The following is a 16,876-nucleotide window of genomic DNA, read 5'->3' as shown; positions in this document are numbered from 1 at the left end:
TTGGGTTGTTAAAATTGTGAAATGAGAATTTTCGTTTGAGCGTTTCTAAGAAAAACAGATTCAGAAACCATTCCCAAGACAGCACAAGGTAATGAAGTTCTCTTTCCTGTGCAGTACATGAAGAAGCTTCACATGCAAGAAAGGGCTGTGGAAGAAGTGAAACTTGCCATCAAACCTTTTTACCAGAAGAGGGAGATTACAAAGGAGGAGTACAAGAGCATCCTTCGGAAAGCAGTGCAAAAGGTGAGGGCCCAGTGAAAGGGAGTGGAGAGGAGGAGCTGGGCAGGTCATTACATAGTGGCAGTACTTTAGATTGCACTTGCCATTTCAGCAATTACATGCCATAACTGGACTAGCAGATCTTTGGACCCTGACTCATACTCTGCACTCCTGTGGTGAAGCAGTAGTTGCTTTAAGCCAGACTCTCTGGTGCCATTGATGAGAGCTGTCAGTCTGTTCCTTTTATGAGGTCATGTTTTCAGTGGAGCTGAACATTGCTGAGCTTCAGTTGCATGAGCTGAAATGTTTCATGGTATCTGCCCTGGGTAAGAATGGTCAAATCCCCCTCACTAGGAACTTCAGCCAGAATTCTAGCTGTTTCTGATAAAGTGAGAAAATACTTTGTGCAATAGGTCCTTGAGCATCTGTGGTGTCCCTGAACCTTGGAAGAGGGTCTTGCAATTTTGCTGAGATGAGCTTTTCTCTCAGATCTTAGTGCTGAGTAGATCATGGCTACAAAAGATGCAGTCAGTGGTCAAGGCAGGTAGTTGATACCTCAGAGAGCTGTAATTTCTCCCTACTCTGCATTCTTGCTGTCACTGAGAAATTCCATCATAAATAAAAATCCCCAAGGTAATGGCTGCAATTTCACATCTTCTGTGTGACCCATATGTTTGTGAGAGAGCTGAGCAGTGCCAATTGCTACTGAAGTCATTCTGAACTCCTCCCTGAAGGGAGATAAAGTAACTTGTGTAGGGTCTGTTCTTTCTTCCCTGTCTCAAAATGTGTTCTCAAAACTGACATTCTTTTAATCTGAGCATTGCTTCTTCAAAAACATCCCAAAACTGGGATATCAACACTTCCTTGGTTACCACATGTTGTGTAAAATTGAATGGATGAGTGGAAAAGCCTATAGTAAAAATGAGGTTTTTTGCTTTGAGATACCTCTGCCTTCAGTTGGTGCTCTGTAGATAAGCTATGGGCCATTCCTGAAATGCTTGAAGGAAAATGCTGCTCTTGTCTTTGTTTTCTGCTTTATGTACCCTGCTATGGGCCTTGGGGGTCTGTGCAGGAATTGGCTCCCCTGGGCAGCTTAGGGCCTCTCTGCCACTTGCCTGAGCTGCTGTCGTTGACCAAGCGCCCTTTCTGATCCCCTGCAGATCTGCCACAGCAAAAGTGGAGAGATCAACCCTATGAAGGTGGCTAACCTGGTGAAGGCATATGTGGAAAAATACAAACATATGAGGAAACATAAGAAAACTGATGGGGAAGACACACGTGAAGTGGAAAACTGAGAGCAAGCCACAGCCAGCATGACTTGGACTGAACTTGTCCTAGCTGTGGACACTATGGGAATAACAGACCTGCAGTTGCATCCCATTGCAAGCGGAGTGCAGAGAAACAAGATGATAATAGACTTTATCTATGGAACCTTCTCTTGAATTGTTTCCATATGGGAATGAATTTAGGAATTTTTTGGATTACCTACAGCTGTAGAACTAAATAACAATCAAATGCCTCAGACCAGCAGAGTAATTCGAGGGGAAACACAGAAGAGATTCATGTTTGGAACTCCCGGATTGCTGCAGTTTTCAGGGTTACTTGATCACATTTTTGGGCTGTGCACTTGTCTTGCTAAAGTTTGAAACTGGACACCACTTTTCATACAGTATATTGAGAGCTGCATACTGTTTCCCTTGTGTTTATTTATCGAAATATGGATTGTCTTTAGAAATTTCTGATTTAATACTTGAAATGTTGTATTTTTAGCCTGTTGGATGGCGAGCGAAGCTTTACTCGCTCTGGCATTTGGGGATTGCAGAAATGACCTAACCTTTATAAACTGACTTCAGAAACACTGCTCAAGCTGTGGTGTTTATTTACATTCTCTTGGAAGTACCTTGTTAGTGAAAAAAATTAATTTTGGGGTGGGAGATTGTGTTGCACTTGTGTAAATAATGCACTGATGGCTGGTTTTGTGTCTGCCTTTCAGGAAAAGCAAAACAAAAAGCAAGCATTGTCAATTTTCCGTAACAAACCCGAAGGATAAGGTTGAACTGATGTACAAAGCAGAAATGTGACAGAGTTTATAAAGTTATTTTGAATGGTTTTTGTCCTGTAGCAGGTGTCATTTGTTTGTCTTGCATTTGCCTCTTGGCCTGACTGTTCCATGTAAGCCTGCATGTGTGGCTCTTGCATAAGGAATTCTGTGCTTGTGGAAGAGGATTGGAGTTGGATCAGTAATTGTCCCTCCTCCTCTGCAGGAGGACTGCAGATTCCTGTCAAGAATCAAAGGATTCCAGCATACAGTCTGGCTTCATCTCGATGGCTTTAGCAGAACTCCTTGCCTGCAGGTACTGCAGAGCAGCAGATCTGTTTAAGTGACCGTCTGAAATACAGGCCCTTAAATGATACAGCGCCCTTGAACCTGACTTGAATCATTCCCCATCAAATCCTGCTGGGGAGGAGATGTTTCACAGAGAAATTGAAGAGAAAACCAGTAAGTTACAACTCAGAAGCTGGCTTTCCCTTCACAAGAACTGGTTTGGAGAGTTTATTTTTTTACTATTTAAACAAAACAAGCCTATATACCAGTAGTGTATGGACTGGCACAGTGCTTCACTCCTGTCACTCACTGTGCTAGAGGAGTGTTTATGGATGAATCCTGAGCATTTTGGAGTTAATCTTCATTGGTTCTGTATGCTTCCTCTATGGAAGTGCAGCCTGGATGGACCATAAGAAAGTGATAACTATGGAGTTGCTTTGCAGATTTTTGGAAAAGACACAGTACTAACTACAGAAGAACAGCTGGCAGAGAAGTTTTCAAGCTAAACTTGGAGCTAGAATAGATATATGGAACATGGCTGTGGGGTTGTAAATACAAACACAGCTGATAGATTTCTTGACAAAATAAAAATTCAGAAACTTTAATGACATTTTTGGCACAAGAGTGAGAGAATGTGATCTAGTTGTGCATACATTTAGGCTGGGAATTGGACACCTCTGAATGTCTCAGAGGAGCAATTCTGCCATAACCTGTCTGTATACAGAATGAAAAAGGGTAGGTGGTGGGAAAAATAATTGAAAAATAAAAATTGATCAAATAATAGAAGCAACTACACTGTCTACCAGGAAGATAGTGTCAGTCTATTTCATCCTCAGGCTGTTTCACTGCTTTAAATTCTTGTTTAATGTTACCCTTGAACTGGCAGTAAAGATAGCAGCCTATTGCAGGATGTGTTAGGAGTGCCTGCACTGTAAGACCTGTTAAATTTGTTACCTCTGCACCTGCCATTGCCTGAGGAGTGCTGAGACAGAAAATTACACCTTCTGCATGAACTTTCTACTGAAGTTACATGAACAAGAATATACTGGTTCTTTCATTCTGTCTGCCATTAAAATAAAATTATCAAATTGTAAGCTGCCTCCTGGGAGAGGCAATGAGAAACATACCTAAAAATACCTCTTCTGGTGTGTTCTAGAAAACAATGTACTCTGTATTGTTTGGGTTGGTTTGGTACAACTGCTTGGTTGGGTTTTTTCCCCCTTTCTGACTGGCCCTCTTGCATCAGATGCTGTTACCTGTTTAAGGGAAGAAATCTTACTTATTCAATACATGCAGTAGTTTGATAACAGTATAACCTCTTTTTAGGTTTCATTCCTGTGGAAGTGTGATGATGCCAAAAGCTTGTTCAGCACAGGCAGGGAGGGATGCTGCACCAGCAATTTGACTCGGGACCTACTCTGCCACCATGGTTGTCCCATAGGTGACCTCCAGTACTGCTTTTGGGACATAACCTGGCCCTGCCATCTGGCCAGAAATGTTCAGGTTCTTGGGAGCTGCTCTGAGGTTGGGTGGAGAAAGAGGGTGGGGTTCTCTGGCCGAGCTGGGGGAGGCAGGAGCGGCACCAGAGGAGGAAGCGAAAGGGGGAGGCGAGCGCCGGGAGGATCCAGCTGGGGCCACGCTGCAGTCATGGCCCAGCCCAGAGCCTGTGAGTAGCTGCCCTGGGTCTTCACTGCTCAGTGGTGGTGGGAGTTCTTTGGCTTGTCCCTGAGGGAGAGACTGGGCATGTGGGAGAGGGTGAAGGCTTGCTTTCCTGCTGGGCTTGGAGCATATCCCACGTTTCAGTGGTGATGCTGGGAAGTGATGAGTCAGTCCTGAACTGGGTGCATTGCATAAGGGGATGCCATGCTTGGCGTCATGGGAGGAAGTGAAAAAGGGAGAGGAAAGCAAATCTAACCATGTTTTGCTCTGGTATCGTGTGATCCCCATCCCATTGACGCTCTCCTCACCTGCAAATCTCTCTTCCCTTAACACTCTCTGTCTGGGGACATTCTCAGCCATCACTGAGGCCCTGCCTGTGTTCCCTGTCTGTTGGGGAACCCCAGCATCCCTGTGTTATTTGCCCAGTCTCCCAGGGCTGAGAGCATCCCTGCAGGGAATCACAGCATCGTCTGGAGGGGGGAGGATGTGATAGAGGAAGTGTCTGAACTCGCTGGCCCTGGCCTCAGTGCATCCCCATAGCTGTGGTCGAGCTGCGAGTGGGCTGGGTGAGTTATTTGGGGAGCAGCTGTCCTGATGTCAGCTCTCCCCCACAGCCCACTGCTGGGATTAGAAAACCCAGTTTTGGGGTGGATGCATCTGTGGCTGGAGCTCTTGCAGGGCTCAAAGCATGAGAGCAAATCTGTTAATGTGACGCTTGGGCTGCAGGTCAACATCTGGTGGGAACTGTTCCTGCATCTTCAGTTCCAGCCAAGATGTTCAGCTTCAGTTCCTCTCTTGAGAGGACACAGGAGCTGTTCAAGCAGTAATTGTGGTTGCTGTTCAACCAGCTCCTCTGCCTTTCCTTGCTGGCCAAAATTATCCCAAAATCATGCAAAAAAAGAAAAAATGGTCTGCAATTCCAAAAGTCAAAGTCTCTTTTAACCACCTTCTCTGTCCCACGTGTCCAGGTCAGGAGCAGGAGGACAGATTGCATGAAGTGAATCTCTCTACCCAGAGGCTGCGTGTGCTCCCTCCCTCAGTCCTGAGCAATTCCATGCTGGAGAGCCTTGACCTCGACAGGAACAAGCTCAGGAGCATCACTGGCATTTCTAAGCTTTGCAACCTCAAGAAGCTGATACTGTCCAAGAATGAGTTTGTGGACTTTCCCAATGAAATCCAGAGCCTGGTCTGTTTGGAGAGGCTTGAGCTGAATCAGAACCAAATCCAGATCATCCCAGAGGGGGTTTTCTCCCATCTCCCCAGGCTTAAGCACCTGCGGCTGAACAACAACCGTCTGTGTGCCCTCCCCAGGGACCTGGCAGCTTGTGGGGGCAGCCTCCAGTACCTGAACATCTCCAACAACCTGTTCCGCACCTTCCCGCAGCCCGTCCTGCAGCTGGCACGCTTACAGGAGCTCCGTGTGCAGAACAACGCCCTCCGCCAGCTCCCCAGGGGGCTCTTCCAGGGACAGTCCCTGAAAACGTTTAAGGCCAGTGGGAACCCTCTCCGCGAGCCGCCCAGTGAAGTGTGTGCTGGTGGCATTCGGCAGATCCGGAATTACTTCGACCAGCTTCAGCATGGTTCGGGGCAGGAGGACAAGAGGGTCAAGACCATGTTCCTGGGGGCCTCGCTGGCAGGGAAGTCCACCATCTGCAGGAGCCTGAAGCAAGGGCGATCCAAATTGGTGCCCAAGGAAGAGCGAACAGTTGGGATAGAGATCAGTGAGTTCCAGATCGAGGACTTCACATTTCTCTTCTGGGATTTTGCTGGCCAGCTGGAATACTACATGACTCACCATGTGTTCATCACCCCACAGGCGCTCGTCATCCTTGTCATCAATCTTCACATGTAAGTGCTGAGCTGGTTTGGATTCCCGGTAGAGTGGGGAAACTAAAAAGGAGCTGGCAAAACTTTGCACTGCACAAATTCACACCATTTCCACTGGACCTTGAGGCGTGGTCTTCTTACCATTGGCATAGCTGGCTCTCCCTCTCCCCATTTTTGCAGATCAACCTTTTAATCCATCAGCTCTGTCATCACCTTGCCAAAGGCATCTGTTTGGAAGGGTTGAAATAAGTATCAACTCCTTATGTGACAGCTGAACCTCATCTAAGTGGACTTGCTTTCTGCAAGAAGCAAATCCCTGTGATCCTTCCTGTATCCTGTGGTGTTCCCTGAACATGGAGGGAGTACAGGGCTTGGGTTTGGAGCTACAGAGGGATGCTCTTGTCCACAGCAGGGTTTGGCTCTGGTATACCCCATAGCTTAAGGATGGGGAACTGAAGGATAAGCTTGGATACAGCCCATGTTTGTGGGCTGTACCTCAGATTCTGAGATCTGAGCTCTTGTCCAGTGAGCTGCTGGGACAGGAGAGTGTGTGGTCAGGCCTGTACTGGTTGAAGTTGGCTGGAGATCCAGAGGGTGAGATGTGAATTTGGGATTTTCTTTTTCTCCTTTCCCCAGGTACCAAACTAATGACAAAACTTTCAAGGAGCTCGTTGGTTTCTGGATCAACAACCTGTCCATGCGAGTCCCAAACTCAGTGGTGCTTCCTGTGGGAACCCATGTGGACTGCTGCCAGGAGCAGGAGGTAGCAGAGAAAACACATGACATCATGGCCAGGATCACAGCCATGCTGGCAGAGAGAAAAAGCAACCTTGCTCACTTCATCGACAACCTGGAGGGCAGTGAGGAGCCCAAGTTTTACGTGGACCAGTGGGAGAGGCTGAAGGAGATGGAGAGCTGCACGTTAACCGTAGGGCTGAGATTATCCTGGGCTCTGGCTGGCTGAGGTCACCCTGCTGTCTCTGGCAGCCCAGTGTGCTACTGGCTAAGGGGACCTGGTGCGAATGCATCAGGCCACTGCTGCAGCCCCTCCCCAGGCTGGGGTGGACGTGGTAACCCCTGGCTATGACCTGCAGGGTCCTTGTCCTTGTAGGTGATGGGCATCTCCTCCTGTGGCTTGTAGCAAGTGCCTGAGGAGGAGTGTGAGGGGTGACCAGGTGATTTTCAGGAACTGCTGTAGAACAGAGGTGTGAAGGAAGTGCCTCTGAAGCTGAGCCAGTGGCTTCTCTCACCCTGGGTGCCTTCATGGGCATTAGGTCCTTCCTTTACCTCACAGGCTGAAAAACTCCTCTGGGGGTGCTTTTGTCAGGTATGTGCTTCCTCTTTTCCAGATCTTAAACTTAGTTGCTGTCAACTGCACGGATCACCGTGCCATCAGGAAGCTCGAGGCCACTATTTTGGAGCATGTGAGGAATGAGGAGCTCTTCCCGGAGGTTGTCCGAGTGCTGCCGCCCGTCTACAGGCAGGTGGAAGCTGCCATCGCGGATATTGCAGGGAGCGAGGAGGTGGCAGACCACGGTGAGCGCTCTGTTACCTCTGCCACGCCTTTCTGGGAGGAGCTTCTGTCCCGTGCCTGGGACGGGCTCTCTCCAGGGCTGTCCTGAATTGGGGATGGGCTCCCCAGTGCTTGCTGCACCCTCTGGCCCTGTCTGTGTGTCAGTGGGGTCACTGCTGAAGACCTTGCAGTGTTCATGCTGAGCACGCCTCACAGGTCTGGTTTCTTGCTTTCCAGTGATGTTTTTCGTTCTCACCTTTTCCCTGTAAAAGCAATTAAAAGCATCTTGCAGGAAGGAACTCCACAGCTTTAATGCAATGTGGTTTTCAAATCTACATCCTGCTAACCTCATTTAATGGCCCCTACCCTTGCCTAGACCTTTTTTCCATGTGTCTTGTGACTTAGCAGAGCCAGCAGGCAGCTCCAGCCCCCTGCTTATACACCTAAAGCAGGTACTAATTCCACCTGTGACATTTATTAATTATTTCCCAGTGACATCTCTGGCCCCTCTGGCCACTGTAAGATTATAGAACAAGGAGGAAATGCTTTTCTTTTGTGGACATAAGTCAGATTTTGTTGCCTCTCTACATTGCTGAATGGCACTCTGAGGTTTAACTGGCAGTCTGAGGTTTTCTGGCTAGAAACAAACTTGCTTCCTCAAACAGTAATAGGAAAAAAAAACAGTATTAGCTTTGTTTTTCAGAAAGTCCTGGCAGGCTGTTCCCACTGCTGAGGCAAGGCAAAGTTGTGGGAGCTTCAGGGTGTCAGCTGGACAGCTGAGGAGAGGCAGAACATTTTTGGTCCCACTCACCAAGCACACTGATCCCAGCTACTTCCCCAAGGATGGCATAGGTGACGTGGATGTTTGGTGGCTCTCTGAAGCATCTGCCTTGGAATGCTGTGTCTGATAGATGCATGCTGAGCTCCTGCATCTCCCTCTAGGCATGATGGACCTCCAGTACCTGCTCAGCAAACTCTCCCAGCACGAGAACTTGGCCAGCCTGAGCAGAGAGCTCCTCCGGGACATCTTGCGGTACCTCCACCGCATCGGGCTCGTCGTGTGGTATGAGGAAATCAAGCACTTGGAAAGCACCGTTTTCCTCCAGCCTACATTTCTAATAACCATGTTCAAGGTGAGAGTGGGGATCGGGACCATCTCTGTAGAGCCCAAACTCTGCAGCTTTGCTGGGCTCCTCTCACTGCCACCTTGTCTCTCCTTCTCTTCCCATGCAGCTCCTGGTGCGGCACCAGCTCGTCCAGCAGCTGGAGAGCATCTCTGTGGAGACGCTGATCGGGGAACACGCCACCATCAGAGACAGGGCCAACTGGGTGTGGACCTTCAAGTCCAAGGCAATGCTGTGCCACCAGGCTGTGCGTGCCTTGGTGAAGCACCAGCTCTGTTCGGAAGGCATGCGGGATGTCTTTGAGGAAATCATGGGACCCAGGCCTCACAGAGGGAGAGGGAAGCTCTTCAGCCTCCTGGAGCACTTTGAGCTCTGCATGGAGGTGAAGCACACTGAGGCACTCAACCCACAGGCCAGGGAGTTTGTGCCTGGGCAGCCATGGGAGACAACACAGAGCCAAGGCAAGTCCTGGTACTTGTTCCCCACCTATCTGAACCAGACAGAGGAAGTGTCTGAGGTCTGGGGAGGAGATCACCCCGAGGACCTCCACATCCGTGCCTACTTCTCACCCGAAATACCTGAGGGCTTCTTCCAGAGGTAAGCACTGGTTTCTGGCCATCAGTGAGGTGGTGGGATTGAGTTTGCTCGGTGCAGTGCCGGGATGACTCTCAGCAAGTCCTTGGCTCTTGAGACTGTGTCTGCTGAGGCCTGAGGCTGGGAGTCAAGATACCAGGCTGGCTGCTCAGCTGTGCCTCACACGTGTAGGGCCCTGGGTGAACCCCTTGTGATGTTCACTGCCTGGATGTGAGCAAAGGCCACACTCCTTCTAGTTCCCCTTTCATCTCAAGGGGTGTTTGGCTAATCTGTGTCCATCCAGGCAGGCAGAGGTCTCACAGTCTCACCCAAGAATGTTCCAATTTCTATGGGTGTTGGAACTGTACCAGATTTTGGAACTTCTCCTGGTTTTCTGGACTTGTGTCTAGAGTTTTATCTGATGGTGTTGTGGTTAAACCCCAACTGGCAACCAAACACCACAGAGCCACTCACTCACTCTCGCCAGCTGGACTGGGAGATAATCAGAAAAGTAAGAAAACTCATAGGTTGAGATAAAGACAGTTTAATAGTTGAAATAAATTATTATAATAACAGTAATAGCGATAATAATATTGTAATGAAAAGGAAATCAGCAAAGAGAGAAATTAAACCCAAGAAGAACAGGTGATACAAATAAAAAACAATTGCTCAGCACTAACCAACTCATGCCCAGCCTGTTCCCAAGCGATGGTCCCCCAGCCAGCTCTCCCCCAGGTTTATATGCTGAGCGTGATGCCATTGCATATGGGATATCCCTTTGGTCATTTGGGGTCAACTGTCCTGGCTGTCCCCTTCCAGCCCCCTTGCTGGCAGGGCAGCCTGAGGACCTGAAAACCCTTGATTTGATGTAAGCCCTGCTCAGCAGCAACTAAAACATCAGTGTGTTATCCACATCATTCTCATCCTAAATCCAAAGCATGGCACTGTACCGGCTGTTAGGAAGAAAATTAGCTCCATCCCAGACAAAACCAGGACAAGATGGCCAACTCTGGAAGAATCTCTTGGTTTAAGAGGCTGTTTCTGCTGCTTGAGCTTTCAGTAGGGGAAGGTCCTCACTTGGTGTCTGTTCTTACTGAAACTAGGTTCATATTTTCAAGTCCCCCCAGTTCTTCCAGCATTAGGGATAAGCTAGGAGAAAAGTGATGAAAGCCATGGGCAATCTCCTTGCAGGTTCCTGGTGAAAGCTTGCTCCTTCTATTCCACACACTGGGTTGCCAAGGTGACCTGCCTGCTTGTATGCAATGGCAAACCTCTGCTGATCAAAGAGAATAACCAGAGGGCCTACAGCTACCTGGAGCTCCGCAGCAGAAAGCCATCAGAAAGGACAGGTAAGATCCCTGATCCGTATTTCATGACTCCCAACCCATGTGTCTCCTTAGCTCTGCTCCTGCCACCTCCAACCCTATGGTAAGTGTCCCAAGAGGCCTCTGCCACATGCCCTAACCTGGCCTGGGTCCACCAGCAGTCCACTTAAAGGTTTCCCATTTCTCCATGGAATTTTGTTCAGGACTCTTCTAGAGATATCACATGAAAGTGGAATGCCAAGTTTTCATTCTCGTCGTGGAGGAAATGGGTTGTCCTTCCCCAGAAGGCCCCAGCAGAGAACAGTCTAAGGCTGGATCTTCAAGTGATAAGCAAAAGGGGCCACCCAAGTTGGGGAGCCCCTCCAATGTGTCATTAAATTCCTTATGGAAGTTTGGTTGACTGGGGATGGAGCCAGTCTGACAGTTGAGGCTGTGGGTTGTGTGGGTCACCACAGAATGTCCTGGGCTGCTGTGGCTGGAGGCTGTAAGAGACATTCTCCTTTTGCCTGGAAGGGTTCCAGTTTGCCTGGGATTTCCTCGTGGCAGTTGTGCTCATCACCCAGAAGCTCGCTGAGGAGTGGCCGGGGCTGCACGTGTGTGTGAAGTCTCCCTGCCGAACGTCCGGCTGCCCCGCGGAGTTCCTCTGGCCAGACATGGATGGCACAGGTGCCACGTACGTACACACCGTGCCCTCCCAGCAAGGCTGGGAGCCAGTGGTCACTACTGCAATGCTGGTGAGCCTGGTCAGCTTCTAAAAGACACGTGAAATTAATCATGAAACTCACCAGGCACCACAGTGCCCTTCTCCCAACCATAGCAGCTCGTGTCCCATGTGGTGTTCACACTTACTGGTGTGGGAAATTGGAGCATGGAGGGAAAGGTGAAGAAGCTGAGACTCTGGGGCTCAGGCACCTAATGCTCACTCTGGACATGTCCCTGTTTCATGAGGAGCTGAAGGTGCTCAGGCACCTGGGAGGGCAGCAGCTGTCCCACCAACAGCTGCACCTCAGGTCGGGGTGGGAAGAGCAAACCTATTCCATTAGCCTTGGCATCACATTCCATGGGAAGTGCTGAGAGCAGCTCCTGCTGCTTCTTTCCTGGGCTTTTTCCTCCACAGGACAAAGGAAGACGTTAAAACCTGCGGGACGTGTGGACACCGCTTTGGTGCAGAGCTGCTCCTGCCCAAAGGTGAGCCCAGTGTCCCGAGTTTGTGCCACAGATGTGCTCAGGGGAAAGAGGGCTGAGGGTTTCATGGGGCTAAGGGTGCCCCATTCCCACAGTACCCAGGCCACTGGAGGAGCCCCCAGCACAGCCCTCTGCTCACTATTACGTGACAAGCTACGGGACCACCACCTTTGGGCCCAGCAGCATCCAGGTCACTCGGCAGGTAAGGACACCGCTACCCCTCCTTGCCCAGGGACCAAGAGTGATGGCCAGGCTCCTGAAATGTGGGGCTGCAGTTGCCTGCAGCCTGGGGAGGGCACACCCCATCTTCAGGCAGCCCTCTGGTTTCCACACTCCTCCCTGAGATGCCACCCCCTCTGCACCACTGAGCTGGTGGTCTGGGTGTTCCATGTTGTACTTACTGCCTTATTTTTCCAGAACATCTCCAGTGAGTAACTCTGGGCGGTGCTCAATGAAGAATTACTTTTGTTTAGCCCAGGCCAAGCTGTCCTCAACACATTCTGCTTGTGAGTTATGTTTGCAGCCTTTATGCAGGAGAATAAATGCATTGATAAATGCATCCCTTCACACTGGGAAGTCACCTCATCCACTCAAATTTAAGGGGAAGAAGGTGCTGATAAAGCTCTCTGATACCAGCCCACCCCTGCCAGCAGGGACTTTGCTGAGACAAGGCTGGGCACGGGCTCCCATGGTTTTGGGGGTAGAAGGGGGTGGTGAAGATTTCAGACTGATAGCAGAGGCAGATATCCAGGCAAGAGAGAACTACATTTCTATATATATTTTTTTTAACTTGTAAAAAATAAGAAAATACATCTGTAAATTACCACACTCCACAGAAACACCCACTAGAAGCTGACAGAGAGGAAAAGGAATGTGTGAGCTCCAGGACTGGTCACTGAAGTTGTCCTCAGGTTGGGGGGTGCTGGTTTGCAGAGCCTGGCATGCCCAGTGGTCCTGCTGCCCGTGCCAGGGCCATGGGGAGCGGGGCAGGAGGGCTCAGCCCAGCTGCATGTCGCACTGCTCAATGAGCTCCATGAGGTCGAAGGAGTTGGAGAGCTGCAGGCTGATGGTGCGGCTGTCCAGGGAGGAGGCTCCCTCCTGCAGCACCTGCTCGTACCAGTACTCACAGAACTTGGGCACCAGCTGCAGCAGCAAAACATCGGGGTTAGGGGCAGCTGCCTGATATAGCTGCAAAATCTGCATGGCCCTCTCCTCCTGGAGGGAGAAGATGTCTGGGGCACCCTTTGTCTGCCCCAACCCCTGAGGGTCCCTGTCCCTGGGCAGCTGCCTTCCACACCATCCCACCCAGACCCTGAGTGCTCTCTGGCCCATTCTCCACCCATGTTTTCCCTGGTCCTCAAGGGTTCCTGCCCTGGCCATGCAGCCCCTCATGGCACCAAGGGTCTCCCTCCCCTGTCATTCAATTCCCCCACCTCTCTCAGCCCCCAAGGTACCCCCGCCTTGGGTATCCAGATGTCCATCTGCTCCAGATCCTGAGAGCTCCCAAATCTCCATCTCCACTGCACACTGAGGGCCTCCCTCCTTGTGCACCCAAGAATTCGCCTCCCCTGGCCCCTGAGGCTCCCCCTGCCCAGTCCCTGAGGAAACTCCATCACCTCTCTATCACCTAGGAGTCCCCATCCCTGGGCACCCAGAATCCCACCTGCCTCAGTCCCCAGGGGTCCCTCTTCAGGCACCCAGTCCCTCCATCTCCCACCCAACTCGACCTCGAGGGTCCCCCTCCTCAGGCACCCAGAGTCCCAGCTCCCCTGGCCTCCATGAGTCTCTCCCCTTCCCTGGGCAGCAGTGGGATAGTGGTGGGTTTTGGCTACTGCACCTTGACCAGAATGAGCTTGGACTCCTTAGGCTTGGCGTTGGAGAAGGCCTGCCCAAAGCAGAGGTAGATGGTGAAGTCAGGGGATCGCCGCCTTTGGCCGTTGCGGAAGTCCCTCAGCTCTGTGAGACAAAACAGGGCTCGGCTTTGCGGTGAGCCTGGGGGCACAGGGGGGCTGGGAGGGTTTGGATGCTTGTAACATCCTGGGGCTGGCTCCCATGAGCCCCAAACCAGGCCGGGTAGGTAAAAACACACAGGGAACTACGTGACACCCCTACACACCTATGCAAAACTCATTGAAGTCAAAGATGGGCGTTTCCTGGTCCCGGCAGAGCAGGTTGGGTGGGGGCTCCTCGCCCCCCTCGAGCTGCCGGGACAAGGCCCAGAACACCTTGCACTTCTCCCGGCGGGTGGCAAAGACCTTGGGGGCGCGTAGCTCCAGCTGCAGCCCCACGATGCCCAGCAGGTCCTCGGTGATGCGCCGCTGCTTGCGGTCGGGCAGGCCGGCGGGGCTGGGGAAGTGCACCACGTGCCAGGGCCACGGCTGGCTGGGGCGCTGGTACGTCAGCAGGCAGCGGCTGCCCTTCACCACCTCCCGGTGGAGCTCCTTCCCCCGGTAGTAGATGGTGACATCCAGGATGGACATGATGTCATCTGCACCAGGAAGTGATCAGCAGCTGCATCCTCCAAACCGAAACGTTCCCCGTCCCCAAAGCACCCCCCAAGCATATTTGCTGCTAATAACTGTTAATAACTGTTAATAACTGTTAATAACTGTTAATAATCATTTATAGCTATTAATAATTGATAACCCTTACCTGTGTTATCCACCAGCAGCTGTGGCTGTGGCACGGGGCTGGCGGTGGGCACGAACACCGTCGCCTCTGCCGCATACTGCACGGGGACCGTGCCCTCCGTCAGGTGGCACGGCGGTGGCATGGCCCCTGCAGCTGGAGATGAGCAGCACTGTATCACCATTCCAGATGCCACCCTGGCTTGTTCCCACCCCATTATGGCATTCCCACAGTCAGGGCCAGATCCTGTCCCACGGCACCCACCTGTCTCCTCCAGTGGCATGAGGCCCGTTGGTTGGTAGGTGTCCAAGGTGGGTTGCTCCACCGTGGGCACCCACTGTGGAAATGTCGTGGGAGGGAAGCAGCTGTTCTGGCTGGTGTCTGTGTAAGGCTGGAGCAGGGTGTCCTGGTGAGGCTGGAGCACAATGTCCTGGTGGGGAGTGTCCCCTGCAGGGAAACCACCTGTGGGAAGGTGCTGGGATCACTCACCCAGGCAGTCACCAACCCTGCACCCCGCGAGCAGAGCTGGTCTCACCTGCGGGCACCCAGGATGGGGCCAGTGAGTCAAGGTTGCAGGGAGAGATGTCACACTGCTGCAGCAGCTCCTCCAGAATCGAGAGCTCTATGGGGTCGGTGCTTCCTGAGGGGGAGCACAGTGGGTAGGATGTCTCACAGCCACAAAATCACTCCCAGCTGAGCCTAGTGGGTGTCCTCCCCCAAAAAAGATCGTGGGACTAGTGCTTACCTGGGACAGCGATGGCTGAGGCCATGTCTTGGGGGTGGAGCTCCAGCTGGAAAGGGAAGGAGAATGGAATCTTACCGCTGTGGTTGCCAGGCACCCAGCCTCCCCCAGCCCACATTTTGGCTGGGTGCTGGGCTGCAGCTTAGGAGCAATGCTTGTCGAGTGGCAGCACGGACCCCCCCCCCGGCCTGCTGTGCCCACCCAGCTACCTGCAGCTGCTGTTGTGCTGCCTTCTGGTCCACCACAGGGTTGGGGATGTTGGAATCTCTGTCCTTGCTGTCCTGGAGGGTGGCTGAAAGGAGAGCACCAGGAATGGGAGGCCCTGAGATTGCCCAACCCATCCAACACAGCCTCTCCATGGGGCGAGGCTCACCTGAGACAATGGAGAAGACCTTGTGGGGGTCATCACCACGCTTGGAATGATCCTGCTCCAGCTTGAACAAGTGGGTGCTGCTCAGGGCACAGCGGAAGTTGGTCTTCCACTTGGCCGGGTCCTCGGAGCCTTCCTCATACCGCCCACTGACCTTTGCCCAGCCCTGGGGGTGCAGGGAGGGAACATGGGGTCCCTGGCTCCATGAGAAGGGAGGTTTCCAGGGATGACTGGTCTTCCCCCATCTCCCCAGCTCCCACCTTGAAGACCTCAGCTTGCTGCTGGTCACCATCCTACCCCACACACCTTGAAGACCCTGAGGCTGCTGCTGGCGACCCCCACCCCGCTCACCTTGAGGATCTCCACGTCCCTGCTGGCGACACTCATGCCACCCACCTTGAAGACCTCCAGGTCGCTGCTGGTGATGTCCTTCCTGGCGTTGTGCTTCCAGGGGACACGGAAGATGGTGTGGGCAGAGTCGATCCAGCGCAGTCCCCGGTATCTCCCGCTGTTGATGGCGTTCAGCAGCCACTGTCCGAACCGCAGCTTCTGGGCTTCCCTGCGGGCGGGGACCGTCACCGGGGGGAACGGGGGCCACTCGGGGGGGACCGGGGGTCCTGGGCGCCGCTTACCCCTCCTTCTCCTGCGCTGCCATGGTGCCGGGTCCGCAGAGCCGCCGTGCCGAACCGTGCCGAACCGTGCCGTGCCGTATCTGCCGGGTGGTGACCTCGGCGCTGGGGGCGGCCGCCTCTTTCCCGATACTTTATCCGCCCCTCCCGTTTTCCTGGAAATCACGTGTCCCTTCCGAAAGTGAAAGTGCTGCCGCTCGCGGCGGGGCGGAGCCGCCGCTGCCGGGGGTGCCCGAGCGATGCCCCGGCCCCGGCCCGGCCGCGCCGCTGCGCGCCCCGCGCACGGCCCTGCCCGGAGCATCGCTAATTAAAATTAATAAACCGGACCTAAAACTGAGCGTGGGAATCCCGCAGCGTAGGGGGTCGGACGCACCCGCTCCAGCCGGGGCTTCCCGGAGCTGGAAACCCCCGGGCCGTGTCCAGATGTTTATTTTAATCCTTCTTCTCCCTGCTGCTTTGGCTTGCCCGCCAAGGCCGTGCTGCCAAAAATGACAAACCAACAAAGGCCAAAGTGTGGCGGGCAGCGCTCGGCACCGGGGCAGAGGCGAAGCAGCCCATGGCCCCGACAGGATGGGGGTCAAGGGCAGCAGCAGCTCCCTGAGCCCTTTGAGCTCTGTGGGGAGCAGCAAAAACAACCCAAACTCCCTGAGAGGTTCCTAACCCAAGGACCAGGAAGGGATGGAGGGGCCAGTGGGGCTGAAGCGTGGGACTGCAGCCTTTTTCCCAATGTGCAGCTTGTTTTTGACGAAATTTCTT

The 16,876-nt window shown here is 52.5% G+C and overlaps 3 protein-coding genes across 10 annotated transcripts in view; 2 read left to right on the top strand and 1 right to left on the bottom strand.

The window, feature by feature from the left end:
• The window catches only part of PHRF1 (PHD and ring finger domains 1), a 28,395-nt gene extending 24,681 nt beyond the window's left edge, over positions 1–3,714 (top strand). For both annotated transcript variants that reach the window (XM_054275050.1, XM_054275049.1), the window contains exons 17-18: positions 115–243; positions 1,380–3,714. In XM_054275050.1, coding sequence (XP_054131025.1) covers positions 115–243; positions 1,380–1,514 — 264 coding nt within the window. In that variant the 3' untranslated portion in view covers positions 1,515–3,714. The remainder of the gene's footprint in view (positions 1–114; positions 244–1,379) is intronic.
• LOC128936263 (malignant fibrous histiocytoma-amplified sequence 1-like) lies at positions 2,666–15,816 on the top strand. 5 transcript variants are annotated; one of them, XM_054275055.1, is made up of 11 exons: positions 2,666–2,719; positions 5,173–6,052; positions 6,668–6,794; positions 7,381–7,567; positions 8,487–8,677; positions 8,778–9,265; positions 10,433–10,590; positions 11,080–11,239; positions 11,684–11,754; positions 11,847–11,953; positions 15,745–15,816. In XM_054275055.1, exons 1-11 carry the CDS (start codon positions 2,689–2,691, stop codon positions 15,754–15,756), a joined length of 2,412 nt encoding a protein of 803 aa, XP_054131030.1. In that variant the 5' UTR covers positions 2,666–2,688; the 3' UTR covers positions 15,757–15,816. The 5 variants fall into 5 exon arrangements, with proteins under 5 accessions (XP_054131030.1, XP_054131029.1, XP_054131027.1 ...); XM_054275054.1 differs by lacking the exon at positions 15,745–15,816 and adding an exon at positions 12,169–12,418; XM_054275052.1 differs by lacking the exon at positions 15,745–15,816 and having other exon boundaries at positions 11,847–12,418.
• IRF7 (interferon regulatory factor 7) lies at positions 12,553–16,300 on the bottom strand. Of its 3 annotated transcripts, none has more exons than XM_054275057.1 (11): positions 16,124–16,300; positions 15,888–16,050; positions 15,495–15,657; positions 15,331–15,413; positions 15,125–15,170; positions 14,915–15,019; positions 14,644–14,841; positions 14,404–14,535; positions 13,868–14,239; positions 13,589–13,707; positions 12,553–12,894 (listed from the first exon to the last, which is right to left on the bottom strand). In XM_054275057.1, the coding sequence occupies exons 1-11, from the start codon at positions 16,144–16,146 to the stop codon at positions 12,748–12,750; spliced, it is 1,551 nt and encodes a 516-aa protein (XP_054131032.1). In that variant the 5' UTR covers positions 16,147–16,300; the 3' UTR covers positions 12,553–12,747. The 3 variants fall into 3 exon arrangements, with proteins under 3 accessions (XP_054131032.1, XP_054131033.1, XP_054131034.1); XM_054275058.1 differs by having other exon boundaries at positions 12,554–12,894; positions 14,404–14,529; XM_054275059.1 differs by having other exon boundaries at positions 12,554–12,894; positions 14,644–14,826.
• Between the last annotated feature and the right edge of the window lie 576 nt (positions 16,301–16,876).

Source organism: Melozone crissalis, unplaced genomic scaffold (assembly GCF_028551555.1).
Source record: "Melozone crissalis strain CALT ecotype California unplaced genomic scaffold, PUWL_Pcris_2 ptg000018l_1, whole genome shotgun sequence".
NCBI lineage: Eukaryota > Metazoa > Chordata > Aves > Passeriformes > Passerellidae > Melozone > Melozone crissalis.
Note: the sequence above shows the minus strand (reverse complement) of the source record. Positions and strands in the feature narration are given on the sequence as shown.

What these genes read in the sequence shown, in the direction of transcription:
- IRF7 (XM_054275057.1), bottom strand. Translation starts at nt 16,146, where the DNA reads ATGGCAGCGCAGGAGAAGGAGGG. An exon ending in GGTCTTCTCCATTGTCTCAG is followed by an intron (nt 15,414 to 15,494) that starts GTGAGCCTCGCC and finishes CTCTCCTTTCAG; the next exon opens with CCACCCTCCAGGACAGCAAG. An exon ending in CCAAGCTCATTCTGGTCAAG is followed by an intron (nt 12,895 to 13,588) that starts GTGCAGTAGCCA and finishes TTGCTGCTGCAG; the next exon opens with CTGGTGCCCAAGTTCTGTGA.
- LOC128936263 (XM_054275056.1), top strand. An exon ending in CGAGGAGGTGGCAGACCACG is followed by an intron (nt 7,568 to 8,486) that starts GTGAGCGCTCTG and finishes ATCTCCCTCTAG; the next exon opens with GCATGATGGACCTCCAGTAC. An exon ending in AGAGCTGCTCCTGCCCAAAG is followed by an intron (nt 11,755 to 11,846) that starts GTGAGCCCAGTG and finishes CCATTCCCACAG; the next exon opens with TACCCAGGCCACTGGAGGAG.